General features: G+C 40.5%; 3 protein-coding genes across 5 annotated transcripts; 2 read left to right on the forward strand and 1 right to left on the reverse strand.

The window, feature by feature from the left end:
- The first annotated feature begins 2,165 nt into the window (after positions 1-2,165).
- On the forward strand, positions 2,166-3,736 carry LOC107476822 (tropinone reductase homolog At5g06060). Its single transcript, XM_016096735.3, has 5 exons — positions 2,166-2,443; positions 2,530-2,737; positions 2,846-3,062; positions 3,140-3,246; positions 3,355-3,736. The coding sequence occupies exons 1-5, from the start codon at positions 2,262-2,264 to the stop codon at positions 3,541-3,543; spliced, it is 903 nt and encodes a 300-aa protein (XP_015952221.1). The 5' UTR covers positions 2,166-2,261; the 3' UTR covers positions 3,544-3,736.
- A 796-nt stretch (positions 3,737-4,532) lies between these two features.
- Positions 4,533-5,671, forward strand: LOC107476818 (tropinone reductase homolog At5g06060). Its single transcript, XM_016096732.3, has 3 exons — positions 4,533-4,670; positions 4,783-5,210; positions 5,303-5,671. The coding sequence occupies exons 1-3, from the start codon at positions 4,579-4,581 to the stop codon at positions 5,590-5,592; spliced, it is 810 nt and encodes a 269-aa protein (XP_015952218.1). The 5' UTR covers positions 4,533-4,578; the 3' UTR covers positions 5,593-5,671.
- Positions 5,672-5,744: 73 nt separating this feature from the next.
- On the reverse strand, positions 5,745-9,511 carry LOC107476817 (elongation factor 2). Of its 3 annotated transcripts, none has more exons than XM_016096730.3 (6): positions 9,461-9,490; positions 9,254-9,299; positions 8,838-8,888; positions 8,666-8,753; positions 8,190-8,583; positions 5,745-7,873 (listed from the first exon to the last, which is right to left on the reverse strand). In XM_016096730.3, the coding sequence occupies exons 3-6, from the start codon at positions 8,838-8,840 to the stop codon at positions 5,902-5,904; spliced, it is 2,457 nt and encodes an 818-aa protein (XP_015952216.1). In that variant the 5' UTR covers positions 8,841-8,888; positions 9,254-9,299; positions 9,461-9,490; the 3' UTR covers positions 5,745-5,901. The 3 variants fall into 3 exon arrangements, with proteins under 3 accessions (XP_015952216.1, XP_052114932.1, XP_015952217.1); XM_052258972.1 differs by having other exon boundaries at positions 9,254-9,282; positions 9,461-9,480; XM_016096731.3 differs by lacking the exon at positions 9,254-9,299 and having other exon boundaries at positions 9,461-9,511.
- Between the last annotated feature and the right edge of the window lie 7,088 nt (positions 9,512-16,599).

Consider the following 16,599-nt stretch of genomic DNA (forward strand, 5'->3'; position numbering starts at 1 on the left):
ATTGCTATCTTATATATATAACATAGCATATGCTGCTGATGAACTGGTCATAATAGGAATCACGCAACCGCTTACAACATGATCTCGTTAAGATTGTTGTATTTAATTAGTTTTCAAAAACTAATAATTATAATCGTCCCAAATTTTAAAACAATGAGTATTGATAAGTTCGCTGCGATTCATGCATGTATACTCTTTTTGTATCGATTCGTCGAGTTAATTAATTGAAAGAGAAATTTATATTATATTATATTATATTATATTATGGTCTGTGGATTTTTTAATTATTATTGGATAATGTAAGTTTAATAAGTAGTTAATTCAGTCAAAGTAGTCTTAACACGTTTGTGTGTTTAGCCGTCTCGAATATTATTGAATTTGAATCTGACTTAGTAGTTTGTGGCAAATGATGTTGTATGTTTAAAATGGAAACAAGAGCAACATAGGGTACTGTGCAGGCTGGTAGATGAGAAGAAGACTATATCTTTGCATAGTTTGTGTCAACATGCTACAATATAATTAATTAATTATTTAGTACAACAAACAAATTAATTAATTCTTAAACATTCTACTAAACGTCTTCCACGTGGAAACTAATTAACTATGGACTAAAGCCCTCACTAGGCTAAGTTGGACATATCGAGAATTCATACAATGTCGATGCAAAATGGGGCTTCAATTCTCCTTCCAACCTTCAATAAGTGAATAAACAATAATATACTATTATTGTTACAGTATGCATGCATGCATTTATCATAAAGTAAGTTTATCGTATATATATATATATATATATATATACGGCCAACATCAGTGCTTCTGGTCAAGGACATAATATGTGTGTGTGTGAAAACAGTTTTGCATTATTTTTTAATTTTTACGCATATCTCTTGTAACTTTTCTTTATGATATAAAAGATTTTTTAGCTTTTTACGAATAAATTTTAATGTCAAAAATAAAAAATTACAATAAAATTATATAAAAAAATGATGGAAATTCACTACTATATTTATAGAGAAAGTATACATTTTTTTGAATAATCTAAATAATAAATTAAAAAAGAAAATTAATTTTAATTTTAAAGTTTAAATTTATTTATATTTAATGGATCTAGAATATAGTCTATTATTTAATATTATTCATAATTTTTATTGTTTATCTAACAGAATTGTGATAACTATCACATATCTTTAAGAAATATGAGATTTGAGATTTGTGATATATATTATTTAGATAAAACTTATTAAAACTATGTGAATGTTAAGATTTATATTTGATTCCATTATTGGCCACATACAAAAAATAAATTTTTTTAATTCCGTCTTAAAATTAAGCGTTTAACTTGGTAATATCATTATAGAAAATGATACTTGAGATTAGAATAAGTNTTTAATTTTTTTGAGAATTTAGAGTTAACTAATTTACTATTTATAATTTATAATTTATAATTTAGAATTTAAATTTAAAATTTAGAGTTTAAAATTAAAAAAAATTACTAGTAGTATTGATTGAAAAAAAATTAAGGATCTAAACTCTAGTTAAACTCTAGATATTATTATACCAATATTGTATTGATTTTAAATATTGTATGTTAGGATAAAAACTTGTATACTGTTGCTATGAAATTAATAATTAAAAATTATTAGATGATAATTTAATTAAATATATTAAATTATTTAATCATTTTTAATTATAAATTTTAAAACTTAATATGAATGTCCATCTTATATTAAATACACTCGTTAATATTAGTAAAGGGAGAGGAGGAGGAAGGAAAAATAATAATACATTAAAAATGTACTTTATGATATCTATTATCTACAAATAATACATGTTTTAACTTTATAAAAAGGTAGGTCTCATCTTTCAACACTCATATTTAGACAATTTAAGTAAAAAAAAATATTGTAGGTATCCTACATTAAAAGCCTGAAAATTTAGTTTTTATTAAGAAAAAATCTAGAATCCAATAATTTTATTTGTATTTTGGCTAGTATGTAATCAGTAGAAAAAAGTGAGTTATTAGATGAAATCTCACATCAATTTCACACCATCAAATTATTATTGATAACTAATTGATAGCTAACAATCACAAATATTGCTGCCCTAGCATTGCTCTTTTATTAAACATGTTAGTTCTTAATTTGAACAAATGTGTTAACTGAGTTTACAGTAATTCAACGCAAGTTTCCTTAAAATGGAGAAAGAAGACATGGTGGCACGTTTAGACAATAATCATTAGAAAGAGACAAGAGAAGAGTAAGATGCATCAACCTCAAGGTGTACTTGCTCTCCATACTCCATCACTCTCACTATCACTCTCCAAACTCAGAAGAACAACATCACATTCAAATTCGATCACCATGTTGCACGCGCCGCCGACACATCCCAAGTGGTCTCTCCAAGGAATGACAGCCCTTGTCACCGGTGGAACCCGCGGAATCGGGTACCTAATCAAAATCTCATCTTTCAAACTCCTCATTCATTCATTCATTCATCACAATGACCCCTTCACTTTCTCTGCAAAAAAAGGCACGCCATTGTGGAGGAACTGGTTGGGTTTGGCGCAAGAGTGCACACGTGTGCAAGGAACGAAGCTGAGCTCACCAAGTCTCTCATCCAATGGAATGATTCTGGTTTTGATGTTACTGGCTCTGTTTGCGATGTCTCTGTCCCTCATCAGAGGGAGAAGCTGATGGACTGTGTGTGTTCTCAATTCCAAGGGAAACTCAACATCCTTGTAAGCTCTCTTCTTTTTTTGCATATCATGTGTTTGATATTATTCCCCAGCTAACACTGTTGTGTATGTTTTGAATTCACATTAACTGTTACTTTAATACCGGTATAGATAAACAATGTAGGGACAAACATTAGGAAACCAATGACAGAACTCACTACTGCAGAGATTTCCAGACTCATGGATACCAATTTAGGGTCCACCTTTCATATATGCCAACTTGCATATCCACTTCTGAAAGCATCTGGAATTGCAAGTGTTGTGTTTGTCTCGTCGGTTTCTGGTTTCGTCTCCCTGAAGTCCATGTCGGTTCAAGGAGCAACAAAAGGTAACTAATGCAGTAATGTCGATGAGTTAGTATAGAGTAATAAAATTTAAATGTCTGTCTCGTTTTCTGGTTTATAGGAGCAATTAATCAACTTACAAGGAATCTAGCTTGTGAGTGGGCAAAGGACAATATAAGGAGTAATGCAGTTGCACCCTGGTACATCAAAACCTCAATGGTTGAAAAAGTAATTGTCTTCCTCCTTATCCTGTAACCACAAATTAGGATGAGCTAAACTACCTATGACATTGATTTGAGCAACAAGGGTTCACCGTGGCATGGTAACTTTTTTTAGGTGCTGAGCAACAAGGAGTATGTGGAAGAGGTGTATTCGAGAACCCCACTTGGGCGACTAGGAGACCCAGCAGAAGTGTCTTCTGTTGTTGCTTTTCTGTGTTTACCAGCATCATCATACATCACTGGCCAGATTATTTGTGTTGATGGAGGGATGACCGTAAATGGATTCTACCCAACTCATACATAGGAATGTGTCTTCTCTACCATTCATGGATTGCATTAATGAGCATAGAACCAAATGGCACATGTTCAAATTTTGTAATTATTACAAATGGTTTTGGCTATTGGTGGTAAACGGGTCGAAATCTCTTGATTGACTCGGTTAACGGATACGCCACCAGAGATCTCCCCTTTATTGAAATGTCTATGAAATTTAATGCTTAATGAATTTAGTAATTTTTTTTCTTAAAAAACAGAAACCTAAAACGGGCGGACTAAGCTCGCCAACCTATTATCAGGTGGAGCGGGGCGACTGTCCTGCCCACCACCCCTAGTTTTGGCAACTAAATCATATTACTTAGCCTCTTGCATTACTGGATAAACCATTTATGCGATATCATGATGAGTGTCCTTATGCGTTTTAGATATTTGTGTTAGTGTAGCCACTTTGTTCTCTTGATAATCACAATATACGTTAGTAATAATAATAAGAAACAGTGTTTGTGTGTTATGATGCTATGTAGTTTGGCTATTCATGGTGTATGAGCATTGGTTGTTAATACTTGACCCAATGAGGAGCACAAAAGTGTTTGAAACAAATAGCAATAGGCATTTTCAAGTGTATCATTCAGATTTGATCACCTCAATGGGCACTTTTTTGAAAGTTTTATCAAATGCCGTAGCCGAACCAAATTGAATTCTCCAGTGTACTGAACCAAGTTACGCATGCAATTACGATATAGTATACGAATAGCTTCCTTTTCTTCTCCACGTCTCAAAAGTAAAAGCAAAGTGCTGATCAAATTTAGTGTTAGATTAAAACAATAATTAGGTGCTTGATGGAAAGTTTCCCAAGAAAAATATAAGTAAAAGCCGCTCCAAATATAACAAGTACATATAGGACAAGGTTATTTATTAGAATTTTCTTCACTGGCTAATCATAATTCATAAATTTAAGTGTCACATTCATGTAACTACTATATATAGCCCATTCAGGAAGATGGAAGAAAAGGCTATTTTGTAACTAAAAAACAGAGAGAGAGAAATAATTAATTAAGGAGAGATGGCTGAAGCATCAAACATTGGTAGCAAAAGCAGTAGATGGTCCCTTCAAGGGTTGACAGCCCTCGTTACTGGTGGATCCAAAGGAATCGGGTTCCTCTCTAGTCCTCTCATCTTTCATTTTTCCCCCTTCTTGCACCTTAATTATGTATTTTATTATTTAATAAGCTTATTAACATTGTGTGCAACAATGAACAAATATTAGGTATGCTATTGTGGAAGAGTTGGCAGGGCTAGGGGCCAGGGTACACACTTGTTCTAGGAACGAAGCTCAACTTAATGAGTCCTTACATGAATGGAGTGCAAAAGGATACCATGTCACAGGTTCTGTATGTGACATGGCGTCTCGTCCGCAGAGAGAAGACCTCATTGCTAAAGTCTCTGGTTTGTTTAATGGCAAACTTGACATCCTTGTGAACAATGTTGGAACCAATTTTCAAAAGGAGACCACTGAGGTCACAGAGGAAGACTTCAGATTCCTTGTGAGCACGAATCTTGAATCTGCTTTCCACATAAGCCAGCTTGCATATCCACTCCTCAAATCATCAGAGGCTGCAAGCGTAGTCTTCATATCCTCCATTGCAGGCGTGGTCTCAGTAGACATGAAAGGAACCATATACAGTGCAGCAAAAGGTAAACAACACACGTATTTATACACAAATACACTGACTGATTTGGTGTCTTTTGATTATGAGATTCTAAGAGGGATTAATAACTGGTTGCAGGAGCAATCAACCAACTGACAAGGAATTTGGCATGTGAATGGGCAAAACATAACATAAGGACTAATTGCATTGCACCGGGGCCAATCAAAACCAGTCTGGCTGAAAGGGTATTAAACTTAGACGGAGAGGCGAAACTGGTGGATGCTTTTGTTTCGCGAACTCCTCTTGGACGGATGGGAGAGGCAGGGGAGGTGTCTTCCATTGTAGCATTTCTTTGCATGCCTGCGGCTTCTTACATAACTGGACAGACCATTTGCGTTGATGGCGGCTTAACTGTCAACGCTGTCTAAATATCTTTGGCTTCTAAAATGCACCTCCTATTACTTTGTATGATTTAATTGTTCGAAAATAAGGATCTATCATCATAGAACCATAGGCTGAATTTTGCATTAATAATATCATGTATGTGATGATTGTAGTGTTCAAATATATCCTTGTAATGTGTTAGAAAACATAATTTGATCATCCATGAATAATATGGGTTAAGTTTCATAATTTAATATAGGTACTTATTCAGTCCAAACCCTACAGGGATAACTGATTTATTCATACATAAATATAAATATTGATACATGCAATATTAATATTGAGGAGTGAGTTCAGAGCTTGTCTTCATATTCAGAGAGAGGTGTGATCTGCTCCTTCAAGCCTTTTCTCTTACGAATATCAATAACAAGCTGAGAAGCTTGGGACCCAGGATCCAACGGATCAGAAGACATCATATCCCAATGATCAAACACGGCCTGAGGGAAAGCCTGACCGGAAGTGGCAGCTCTGAGAGTGCTCGAGAATCCAAAGGACTCAATCACCGGCAAATAAGCTTTGATATTATACAACGGTGTTCCAGGCCTCTGCATTTCCTCGAACACATGGCCTCTCTTCTGGTTCAGCACACTGTATATCCCACCCAGTGCATGTTCAGGTGCTTGGATTTCAACAAGGTAAACCGGTTCCAGAAGCCTCGGTTTCGCGGTTAACTGCGACGCGTAGAATACTCTTCTTGCGGTTGGAATGATCTGGCCACCACCTCTGTGGATTGCGTCGGCGTGGAGAACCACATCACAGACTTCAAAGCAGATTCCTCTCATGTTTTCTTCGGCCAGTGCTCCTTCCTTTGAAGCCCATTGGAATCCAGCTACAATGGAGTCCCTGATTTCGTTCAGGTACTGAACACCCTTACACATGTCAACCACAATGTTAGGCCCAATGGTTTCCGGTCCGAAGCACCAGATTTTCTTGGCCAGATCCTTGTCCCATCCGAATTCTTCCGAGAGAATCTTCGACCGGTTTTTGGGGTCGTCTTTTGGACCGATTCGGCCCTCGTCGATGGCCTCCGCGAGACCTTCCTCCATTGGCCTTGCTTCCATGTAGAGACGGTTATGTTTGTTGGGTGACTTGCTCATCACGGTACGGCAAGAACGTTCTAGAACAGTCTCGCGGAACGACACCACAGGGTCGGATTTTATTATCTCAGCACCTCCCATGAAATCTTCCTGCAAGTCCTTCAGACAGATCTCAAGATGGAGCTCGCCGGCGCCGGCGATGATGTGCTCCCCTGACTCTTCTATGGTGCACATTACCATGGGATCCGATTTCGATAACCGTTTTAGGCCTTCAACAAGTTTGGGAAGGTCTGAAGCTACCTTGCACTGCACGGCAACTCGCACCACCGGCGAAACGGAGAACTTCATGGCGCGAATCGGGTGTGCGTCGGCCTCCTTCTCGTTTGTCAAGGTTGCATTCTTGGTAATGAATTGGTCCAACCCAACCATGGCTACTGTGTTACCACATGGAACATCCTCAACAGTTTCCTGCTTCTTCCCCATCCAAATCACAGTTCTCTGCACATTCTTCACATACAAGTCTTTCTTCTGTCCCGGAACATAATTCGGACCCATGATTCTTACTTTCAAACCGGTCGAGACCTTGCCGGAGAACACTCGGCCGAAGGCGAAAAACCTTCCCTTATCAGAAGCAGGAATCATTTTGGATACATATAGCATCAACGGTCCCTCAGGATCGCAGTTTCTGATGGCGGTTGCGTAAGGATCATCGAGAGGACCCTCATAGAGATTCTCCACACGGTACCTTTGTGCCTTTGAAGGGGAAGGAAGATGGAACACCATCATTTCAAGAAGTTTCATGGTGACACCAAGCTTCTGCAGCATAGGCCAGAGCTTGTCCTTCTGATCATTCATACAAGTTGCGATCATCTGTTTGATTGGCTCATAACAAAACTGAACAAAACCTCGCTTACAAGTTGGAGAGCCTGTGTTCTTGGTTGTCCATTTCTTAGTTGCTGGATCAAAGAAATTCTCACCCCACAACCTCTCCATCATCTTGGACTCATCAACTCCAAACTTAGAAGCATACATTTTAGCAAAGTTGGTCAGAGTGAACGCCCAGCCGTGTAAACCGGCGGAGAACGCGACGGTCCCTTTCTCCGGGTAGACCTGAACATCACCAAGAAGGGGATCTTCATATGTAGCCATGATAACATTAGCATTCTCAATAACCTTTTGGAATGTCTGGTATGCTTCTTCTCCCTCCACTTGAAGCTCAAGGAAGCATCTGTCATCAACTATTCAATTAATATAACTGAATTCTAACCAATTCACAAACTGAAAGCTAATAATAAGAATCCGCTAGGGAGCCAATGGAGTATTTGTACAATGTGTACAATGAGCTATTTATTTAGCCCAATATGAGTTAAAAAATGAACATCTAAAGTAAAATACTACTAATTTCTCAAACACAATATACTCATACTATCCAGAATAACCATCCGGATACCAAGATAATAAACATCTAATATCCTACTGAATCGAACATCCCTAAATCCTCATTGTACGTACAGATACTCCATTGCCTCCCTATACTTTCTAACCTGTCCATCTTATTAATGGTGAGAACAGGTCTGATCCTTTCACCGAGGGCTTGCCGGAGAACAGTTTCGGTTTGGACACAGACACCTTCAATACAATCCACCACCACGAGTGCGCCATCGGTGATGCGCAATGCGGCTGTAACCTCAGATGAGAAATCCACATGGCCAGGGGAATCAATGAGGTTGATGAGATACTCATTACCCTGCCTCTCTCCCTTGAAGTTCTTGAGAGCTTCATCAGTCATCTCATAATAGAGGGATATTCCGGTAGACTTGATTGTGATGCCGCGCTCTGCTTCGTCCTGCCGTGTGTCCGTCATCCGGACGTCGCCGGCGGCTTCCTTTGCAATGATACCAGCAGCAGCCACCAGAGAATCAGTGAGAGTGGATTTTCCTGCAACATGGAACTATTAAACATCAACAAAAGAATGTTATCGATTCACTTTTGGAATTCGTTCTGCCACATCGACGCATACCGTGATCAACGTGTGCAATAACAGACATATTGCGAATGTTGTGCTTCAAGTTCATAATACGCCGAAGCTCTTCTGCTGTAAACTTCACCTGCAAAAATTAACAGAAATCCATAATTGTTGATAAAGATTCATCCAATAAAAATTCATAAATAACCTTAATTTATTAACTTACCATCTTGACTGAGTGTTATTTTCCACCGAAAGGACTTGAAATGATGTAAGACTGCCAGAGAAAAAATTGAGAAAGATTACAAGATTAATATAATCTTCTTGAATACAAGATACACCCTCATAAATAAGCAACAGAAAAACTAGCTGCTAAATACAAACAAGGGGAAACATCTAAGCTTCTATATTGGCAGTGGTAGTAGTGCATGGATCTAGCAGCTTATGAAACTGGAATTAAAAAAAAAAACGAGCTTATTATGCAGAGTAAAGAACAAAGAAGAAAGGAAAAATATGATCAGATTCTGGCACTATAAGCAACCATCGATTCATACATGAAACAGCAAGAGGAAACAACATATATATGAAGAAAAAGCAAGTAATCTTAATAGATCATCAAAAAGCTGTGAAGACACTACAAACCTGGTTGCACGAAGATGATGGAAGACATGCTGGATAATATTTTTTTCTTAACAAACAAAAAAACAAGAAACAACAAAAACGGTCATCAAATGTGTCAATAAGCAAGAAACTAGCATTTAATTAACATCTGACAACATGATTCATTGAAACATGAATTAGATGAAATTAAGAGCAACACAAAACAACTGTTGTGAAGTAAACACGGACCTGGAAAGAGAGAAAGAGCGGGAAGTTACGTGCAGCCTTTTACTTTTAATATATGGTAGACTTATATAATGTGTTAGTTGATTAGTTCACTTAGTTGGATAGTGACTCAATTCTGATGAGTCACTAGCGCCAGAAGTTTCTGGTGTTGTTTAGTTATAATAATAATGAGATTGGGCTTCACACTTTTCAAACCCTCTTTTACGACCAAAAAATAAGTTTGGCCCAAGAAAGATATTGTAACCCTCTTCGGGGGATCTGTCCGCCATCACTGGTTGATCTCTCGGGTCCCCGGCAACGGCGCCAATGTTACGGTGGGTAACCGGAGATTAATGGGTTGGATGGCGTTGGTTGGCCCAAACGTATGAAGAAGGAGGCTTCAAGTGGATCTGCAACTCGGGAACCTCCGTTCGACTTGTGTGTGTGAAAGAATGGGGGGTGGTACCTGCAAAGACACTCCGATGCCTAAGTCAGCATGGGGTTAAGCAGGTTTAGAATGTATTGGAGCTTAGAAATACCTGAGGGGTGTCAGTGTATTTATAGTGGTGAACCAATAACCACCGTTGGAGTAGTGCCATATTTTTAGGGTGTTAACCGTCCCATTATCTTAGGGAGGTTAAGATATGGCTCGTGGAAGTGGTTAGAGAGATTCTAGGGGCAGTTACTCATTTGAATGAGTGTCTATCCGCCAGCTAATCTCGTTCCCGACTTCTTTAGAGCAGGTCGTGATGAGTACCGACTTCATAGGATGGAGATTGGTACTGGTGAGGCCCAACCCTTGGGATTAGGTCTTTTGCTTGATCCTGGGCCTTTGTTATTGGGCCAGGGTATGAACAGTGCCCCTACTCGAGCCCAATTTTCCTTTCAGGATTTGGGTTCGAGTATTCTACTCGGGGTCGCAGCCGACTTGTAGGAGGACCGACGTGATGGTCCGAAACCGACGTGACTTTTCGTAGCCTTTTGGTTCTGACGGTTACGTCTAATCAAGCGTCATGTCCGTTTAGGGATGTGCGTAGGGAGTGATGGTCTTGGTAATGGTGCATTCTCATTAATGACTGCCCCGTTTTTACCATTGTACCCTCCACGTACTTATAAATATTCTCCCTCTCTTTCATTGTTTCGTTTCTGCGATCTTTCAAATTTTTTCCCTTTCACTCATTCGTGCTGCATTCTCGTGTTTTCGAAGGCTTTTTTCCTCCTCCAACCCTCATTTTCAGATAAAGGTTAGCTCTTTCTGTAACATGCTTTTCTATTTGCATGCTTTATTTTGTAGATAGATAGGTTGGTTTGTAGACTTTGGTTCCGTATCTCCTCCCTTTAGAGACCATGTTTTTTATTTTTCTTTTCTTTTTCCCTTGTAGGTTTTTGTTACCTTTTTAAGAAAAAAGAAATGGCCTCCATAGATGTTCTTTCTCAGTGGGTTGATGTCATGGTCCTAGGGGAGGAACCCTTGGTCGATACTGAATTTATCACCCACCTTCGTACCCGCTACAGAATTTGTACTTCTGAGGAGGACGAGCTGAAGTACGAGTTGGTAGTCCCGGGTCCAGAAGACCGGGTTTGTTTTGGAAGGGATTCCGAGGAGGTCCCTTATTTTTTCTATATATATGAGAGCATGATTACCCGTTTGGGTGTTTTTCTTCCATTTTCTGAATTTGAAATGGCTGTTTTGCGCTACTGTCGTGTTGCCCCTACCCAACTCCACCCCAACTCTTGGGGTTTTTTGAAAATTTATCAATTTATAAGTCACGCTTTGGACTTTCCGACCTCTTTGGGTATTTTCTTTTATCTTTTCCACATGACTAAGCCCTTCAGTGGGCTAAATAACAAGCAGCAATGGGTGTCTTTCCGAGCCATACAAGGTCGGAGAATTTTCACCCTTTTTGACGAATCCTTCCACGATTTCAAAAATTATTTTTTCAAAGTGCAAGCTGTAGAGGGTCACCACCCCTTTTTCTTGGATGAGAATTCTTCCCCTCGCTTTCCTCTCTATTGGTTGGAGACCTCCCCTTGTGAGAAGTACGGTCTGGACGACCTGGATGAGGTGGAGACGGCCATTGTGGGATTTTTCCGAGAAGTGTGGGGGAGGGCCCCATACTTGGATACTAGGAAATTCCTCCAGGGATCGCCGACTTTTGTTCAGTCGCAACTAGGTAGTTTTTATATACGTGTATACATTTCTTATTTTCGACTTGTATCTGCCGACTTGAGGTTTGCCGACTTTGTAATTTTTGCTAATTGTTTCTTTTGCAGATATGGCAAGGAAGAATGCTCAGGAATCTTACCAAAGAGTTCAGGAGGCTAAGGCAAGATCCTGGGCTAGGACTGGTGGTACCAGGGCGATCGTCTCTCCTCCTCCTCCTCCTCCTCCTCCTCCTCAGACTATGGGGACTCAGCCCATTGTGATTTCTTCTTCAACTTTGTCTCGGCCACTCCCCTCCGCCCGACTTTTTTCTGAGCCAGAGAAGAAGAAGCGCAAGACTTTAGAGTCTGCCTCTTCTTTTGATGGTGGGGTTAAGGCGGATGCTCTTGCATTCGTCCGAAAGAACATCTATCCTCATATAAGTATGGATGATGTCTCTGTTCGGAACCACCTTACCACTCTGGCTGAGGAGAGTTTTAGGGCGGCAGGTGTTTGTGGCAAGCTCTTGGATATTTTTGAGAAGACTCCTCTCAGCTCTTTGGGGTTAACCTCGAAGGTTGAGGAGCTGGAAGGACGGCTTCTTGCTTATCAAGAGCATGAGAGGGAGTTGAAGGAGGAGGTCGCTAAGCTGAAGGAGGAGAGAGATACCCTTCGGGAGAAGGAGAGTAAGTTGCAGGCCCAATGCAACATGGAGGCGGGTTTGAGGAAGGCAGCACAGGAGAGTTATCAGAGTTTATTTCAAGATCTTGTGTTTGTGAGGAAGGACTTGCTGAACTCTCGAATGCGTATGCTGAATTGGAGGACTCTATTGCTGACGGCGCCGAGGAGGCTTGGAGGATTTTCAAGGAGCAGGTCGGAGTCATTGCCCCTGACCTGGACCTTTCTCCTTTAGATCCGGACAAAGTCGTCATTGACGGTGCTATTGTGGATCCTCCTGCCCCCGTAATTGTTTCCGAGTCAGAATTGAAGACTCGGGGGCAGAGGATTATTGAGTCCCCTCCTCGTTCCAAGGATGCGTCGAGTTCTTCTGTTGTTCCTCCGACTTCCTCTTCATCTCCTGTAGATGCCTCTCTTCCCGACCCTGGTGGCGCTCCTCCTGACTCTAGTGGTGGTGATCCGTCTACTCCTCTGCAGAAATAATTTCTATGTAGCTATATGGGGGCTCGGCCTGTGGGTCCCCCTTTTTTAAACTCTTTATATTCGTTTGTTGGTGGTACTCGTTGAACAATTTCTTTTGGCCTTTCAAGGCCGTAAACAAAATATTTAAAAATACCCTTTTTAAATAAGGGTTTTAAATTAACAAAATAAATACCCTTTTTGGATAAGGGTTTAAGTTACCTTATGCGTGTATGCTTTTCTGATTTTGATTTTTCGAAGTCCCCTTGGTCTTTTTCTGAAAACCTTTCCCTTTGACTTGTCTGTTTTTCTGAGCCTTTTTGTTTAAGGACTTTTGGACAGCCTTTAAACTTTTTCCTAGGTTTTTTCAATCTCTTTTTTGTTATTCCTTATACTCAACTTTGTTTTATTGAGTTCTTATGACTCAGGTTATTTTTGCGATGCGTTTTTCTTCTACTCGGTTCTTCATTCGAAGTATTTCTGAGCTTCTCTACTCGGGTTTTCATTTCGACTTCTGAGTCGGATTGTTTCCGAGTTTTTTACGATCAACTTATATAACCTCTTTACACCGACTTGTACCTTGTCGTTTTATCCTGACGACCATCTAGGTCGGTTCATGGGATTTTTACGTTTTGTCGAGCTTAAGTCGGTGCGTTTCGTAGAGAGAAAGAGAAAACAGAAAAGGAATTTACAAGAGATATTTGTAAGATGCAAAAGATCTTTATTAATTGGGGAAGGTACTTTATTGCTACTAAGGGTTTTTGACAATCTATTTTCCTTAGCCCCTACTATGATGCCTCGTTAAAAACCCACCTCCAGAAAAAACCCTTTGATTTTGGGAAAAAATCGTGAAGTTGGGAAAAGAGTACATCAGGGAGTAGAATTCGCTTTTAACTGTAGTACCTTTTCATATTACAAGCATGCCACGACCTCGGTAACTTGGTGCCGTTTAGGTCGGTTACTTTATAATAACCTTTTCCTAAGACCTTATTGACTTTGTATGGTCCCTTCCAATTTGCGGCGAGCTTTCCTTCCCCTGATTTGTTGACTCCAATGTCGTTTCTGATCAAGACCAAGTCACTTGGGGTGAATACTCTTCGAATGACTTTTTTGTTGTATCTTGTAGTCATCCTTTGCTTCAACGCCGCTTCTCTTATCTTGGCTTCTTCTCGGACTTCGGGGAGCAAGTCGAGCTCCTCTTTGTGCCCCTGTATGTTTCCAATCTCGTCATGGAGAATTACCCTTGGGCTTTGTTCATTGATTTCTATTGGTATTATGGCTTCCATGCCATAAACTAGTCGGAAGGGTGTTTCTCCAGTGGCGGATTGGGGGGTTGTCCTGTAAGCCCATAGCACTTGTGGGAGTTCTTCAGTCCAGGCTCCTTTTTCATCTTGTAACCTTTTCTTTAGCCCTGCCAGTATGACTTTGTTGGCTGCCTCGGCTTGCCCATTGGCTTGCGGGTGCTCCACCGAGGTGAACTGATGCTTGATTTTCATACTGGCTACTAAGCTTCTAAAGGTAGAGTCGGTGAACTGTGTTCCATTATCTGTAGTAATGGAATAAGGTATCCCAAACCTTGTGATGATATTTTTGTAGAGGAACCTCCAACTTCTTTGTGCGGTGATGGTGGCCAATGGTTCTGCTTCTATCCACTTTGTGAAGTAATCTATTCCTACGATCAGGTATCTGACTTGTCCTGGAGCTTGGGGATAAGGACCTAACAAATCCATTCCCCATTTTGCAAAGGGCCATGGAGAAGTGATACTGATGAGCTCTTCTGGTGGAGTCACGTGGAAATTTGTGTGCATCTGACATGGTTGACACTTTTTCACAAATTCCGTGGCATCTTTCTGCAAGGTCGGCCAGTAGAATCCAGCTCGGATTACCTTCCTGGCTGGTGACCTTGCTCCGAGATGGTTTCCGCAGATCCCACTATGTACTTCCTCTAATACCTCGGTAGTTCTTGAGATCGGTACACATTTTAATAATGGTGTTGATATCCCCCTTCTGTAGAGAATATTTCTCACCAAGGTGTAGTGTTGTGTTTCCCTTCGGATCTTTTTTGCCTCTTTCTCCTCTTTAGGGAGGATGTCGAATTTCATGTATTCGACCAAGGGATTTATCCATCCGAGGTTTAAACCGACTACCTCAAGTACTTTTTGTTTGTCTTCTGTTTTTACTACTGAGGGTTCCTGGAGGGTTTCCTGGATCAGGCTTCTGTTGTTCCCTCCCGGTTTGGTACTTGCTAACTTGGATAGGGCGTCCGCTCTGCTATTTAGATCCCGAGTTATGTGTTTGACCTCGGTTTCTGCAAAGCGCCCAAGGTGCTCCAGAGTTTTCTCCAAGTACCTCTTCATATTCGGGTCCTTTGCCTGATACTCTCCACTTATCTGGGAGGTCACCACTTGTGAGTCGCTGTATATCATCACCTTTGTAGCATCGACTTCTTCTGCCAACTTCAATCCAGCAATCAAGGCTTCATATTCTGCCTGATTATTTGAAGCTGGAAATTCAAATTTTAAGGAAAATTCTATCTGGGTTCCTCTTTCATCTACCAATATTATGCCTGCGCCGCTTCCTGTTTTATTGGAAGATCCATCTACATAGAGTTCCCATGTAGTTGGTTTTTCCTCCTGATCCCCTGCGTATTCTGCAACGAAGTCGGCGAGGCATTGGGCTTTGATCGCTGTCCGAGTTTCATATCTTAAGTCAAACTCGGAGAGCTCTATTGCCCATTGAACCATTCTCCCTGCAACATCCGTCTTTTGGAGGATTTGCTTCATGGGTTGGTTTGTACGGACTCTTATTGTGTGAGCCTGAAAGTAAGGTCGTAGCCTTTGTGAGGCTATTACTAAGGAGTAGGCAAACTTCTCTAGTTTGTGGTACCTTAGCTCAGGGCCTTGTAGAACTTTACTGATGAAATAAACTGGATGTTGTCCGACCTCATCTTCTCTTATCAGGGCTGATGAAACAGCCTTGTCCGCTACAGATAAGTACAGGACGAGGTCTTTTCCAGATACTGGTCGGGTCAGAATAGGAGGTTGGCTTAAAAACCTTTTGAACTCCTGGAACGCCTCCTCGCATTCAGGGGTCCATTCAAACTGACATCTCTTTCTCAATAAGGAGAACAGTGGAAGAGATTTTAGTGCCGATCCTGCCAAAAATCTGGAGAGGGCTGCAAGTCGGCCATTTAGCTGCTGGACTTCCCTCAAACAAGTCGAGCTTTTCATCTCTAGGATGTCTCTACACTTATCGGGATTGGCTTCGATCCCTCTTTGTGTTAGCATAAATCCTAGAAATTTTCCTGCCTCCACCGCGAAGGCGCACTTTGCGGGATTTAGTCTCATCCCGTGCAGCCTTATGGTGTCAAAGACTTGTGAGAGGTCTGACAGGATGTCGACTTCTTTCTTGGTCTTTACCAGCATGTCGTCGACGTATACTTCCATTAGATTCCCAAGGTGAGAAGAAAACACTTTATTCATCAACCTTTGATATGTGGCTCCTGCATTCTTCAATCTGAATGGCATGACCACATAGCAGAAATTAGCTCTGGATGTGATGAATGATGTCTTCTCCTGGTCTGGCTCATACATTGGGATTTGATTATATCCCGAGTAAGCGTCCATGAATGATAAGTATTGATACCTCGAGCTGGAGTCCACTAGGGTATCAATACTTGGTAGCGGATAAGGGTCCTTGGGACATGCTTTATTTAAGTCGGTATAGTCGACACACATTCTCCATTTGCCATTTTGTTTTTTGACTAGCACTACATTGGCTAGCCATGTTGGGTATTTGACTTCTCTGATGAAGCCAGCTTCCAGGAGCGCCTGTACTTGTTCTTCTACTACTAGGGCTCGTTCCAGGCCGAGCTTGCGTCTTT

This window comes from Arachis duranensis, chromosome 3 (assembly GCF_000817695.3).
Source record: "Arachis duranensis cultivar V14167 chromosome 3, aradu.V14167.gnm2.J7QH, whole genome shotgun sequence".
Classification (NCBI taxonomy): Eukaryota; Viridiplantae; Streptophyta; class Magnoliopsida; order Fabales; family Fabaceae; genus Arachis; species Arachis duranensis.

Bases quoted from the DNA above. Each gene is read 5' to 3' on its own strand.
- LOC107476822 (XM_016096735.3), top strand. From the start codon at position 2,262: ATGCATCAACCTCAAGGTGTACTTGCTCTCCATACTCCATCACTCTCA. The intron at 2,444-2,529 runs GTACCTAATCAA...CTGCAAAAAAAG, and splicing joins GGTGGAACCCGCGGAATCGG to GCACGCCATTGTGGAGGAAC. The intron at 2,738-2,845 runs GTAAGCTCTCTT...ATACCGGTATAG, and splicing joins AAGGGAAACTCAACATCCTT to ATAAACAATGTAGGGACAAA.
- LOC107476818 (XM_016096732.3), top strand. From the start codon at position 4,579: ATGGCTGAAGCATCAAACATTGGTAGCAAAAGCAGTAGATGGTCCCTT. The intron at 4,671-4,782 runs GTTCCTCTCTAG...AACAAATATTAG, and splicing joins GGTGGATCCAAAGGAATCGG to GTATGCTATTGTGGAAGAGT. The intron at 5,211-5,302 runs GTAAACAACACA...AACTGGTTGCAG, and splicing joins CATATACAGTGCAGCAAAAG to GAGCAATCAACCAACTGACA.
- LOC107476817 (XM_016096731.3), bottom strand. The intron at 8,584-8,665 runs GTATGCGTCGAT...TCCATGTTGCAG, and splicing joins TATTGCACACGTTGATCACG to GAAAATCCACTCTCACTGAT. The intron at 7,874-8,189 runs GTTAGAAAGTAT...AGTTGATGACAG, and splicing joins ACCATTAATAAGATGGACAG to ATGCTTCCTTGAGCTTCAAG.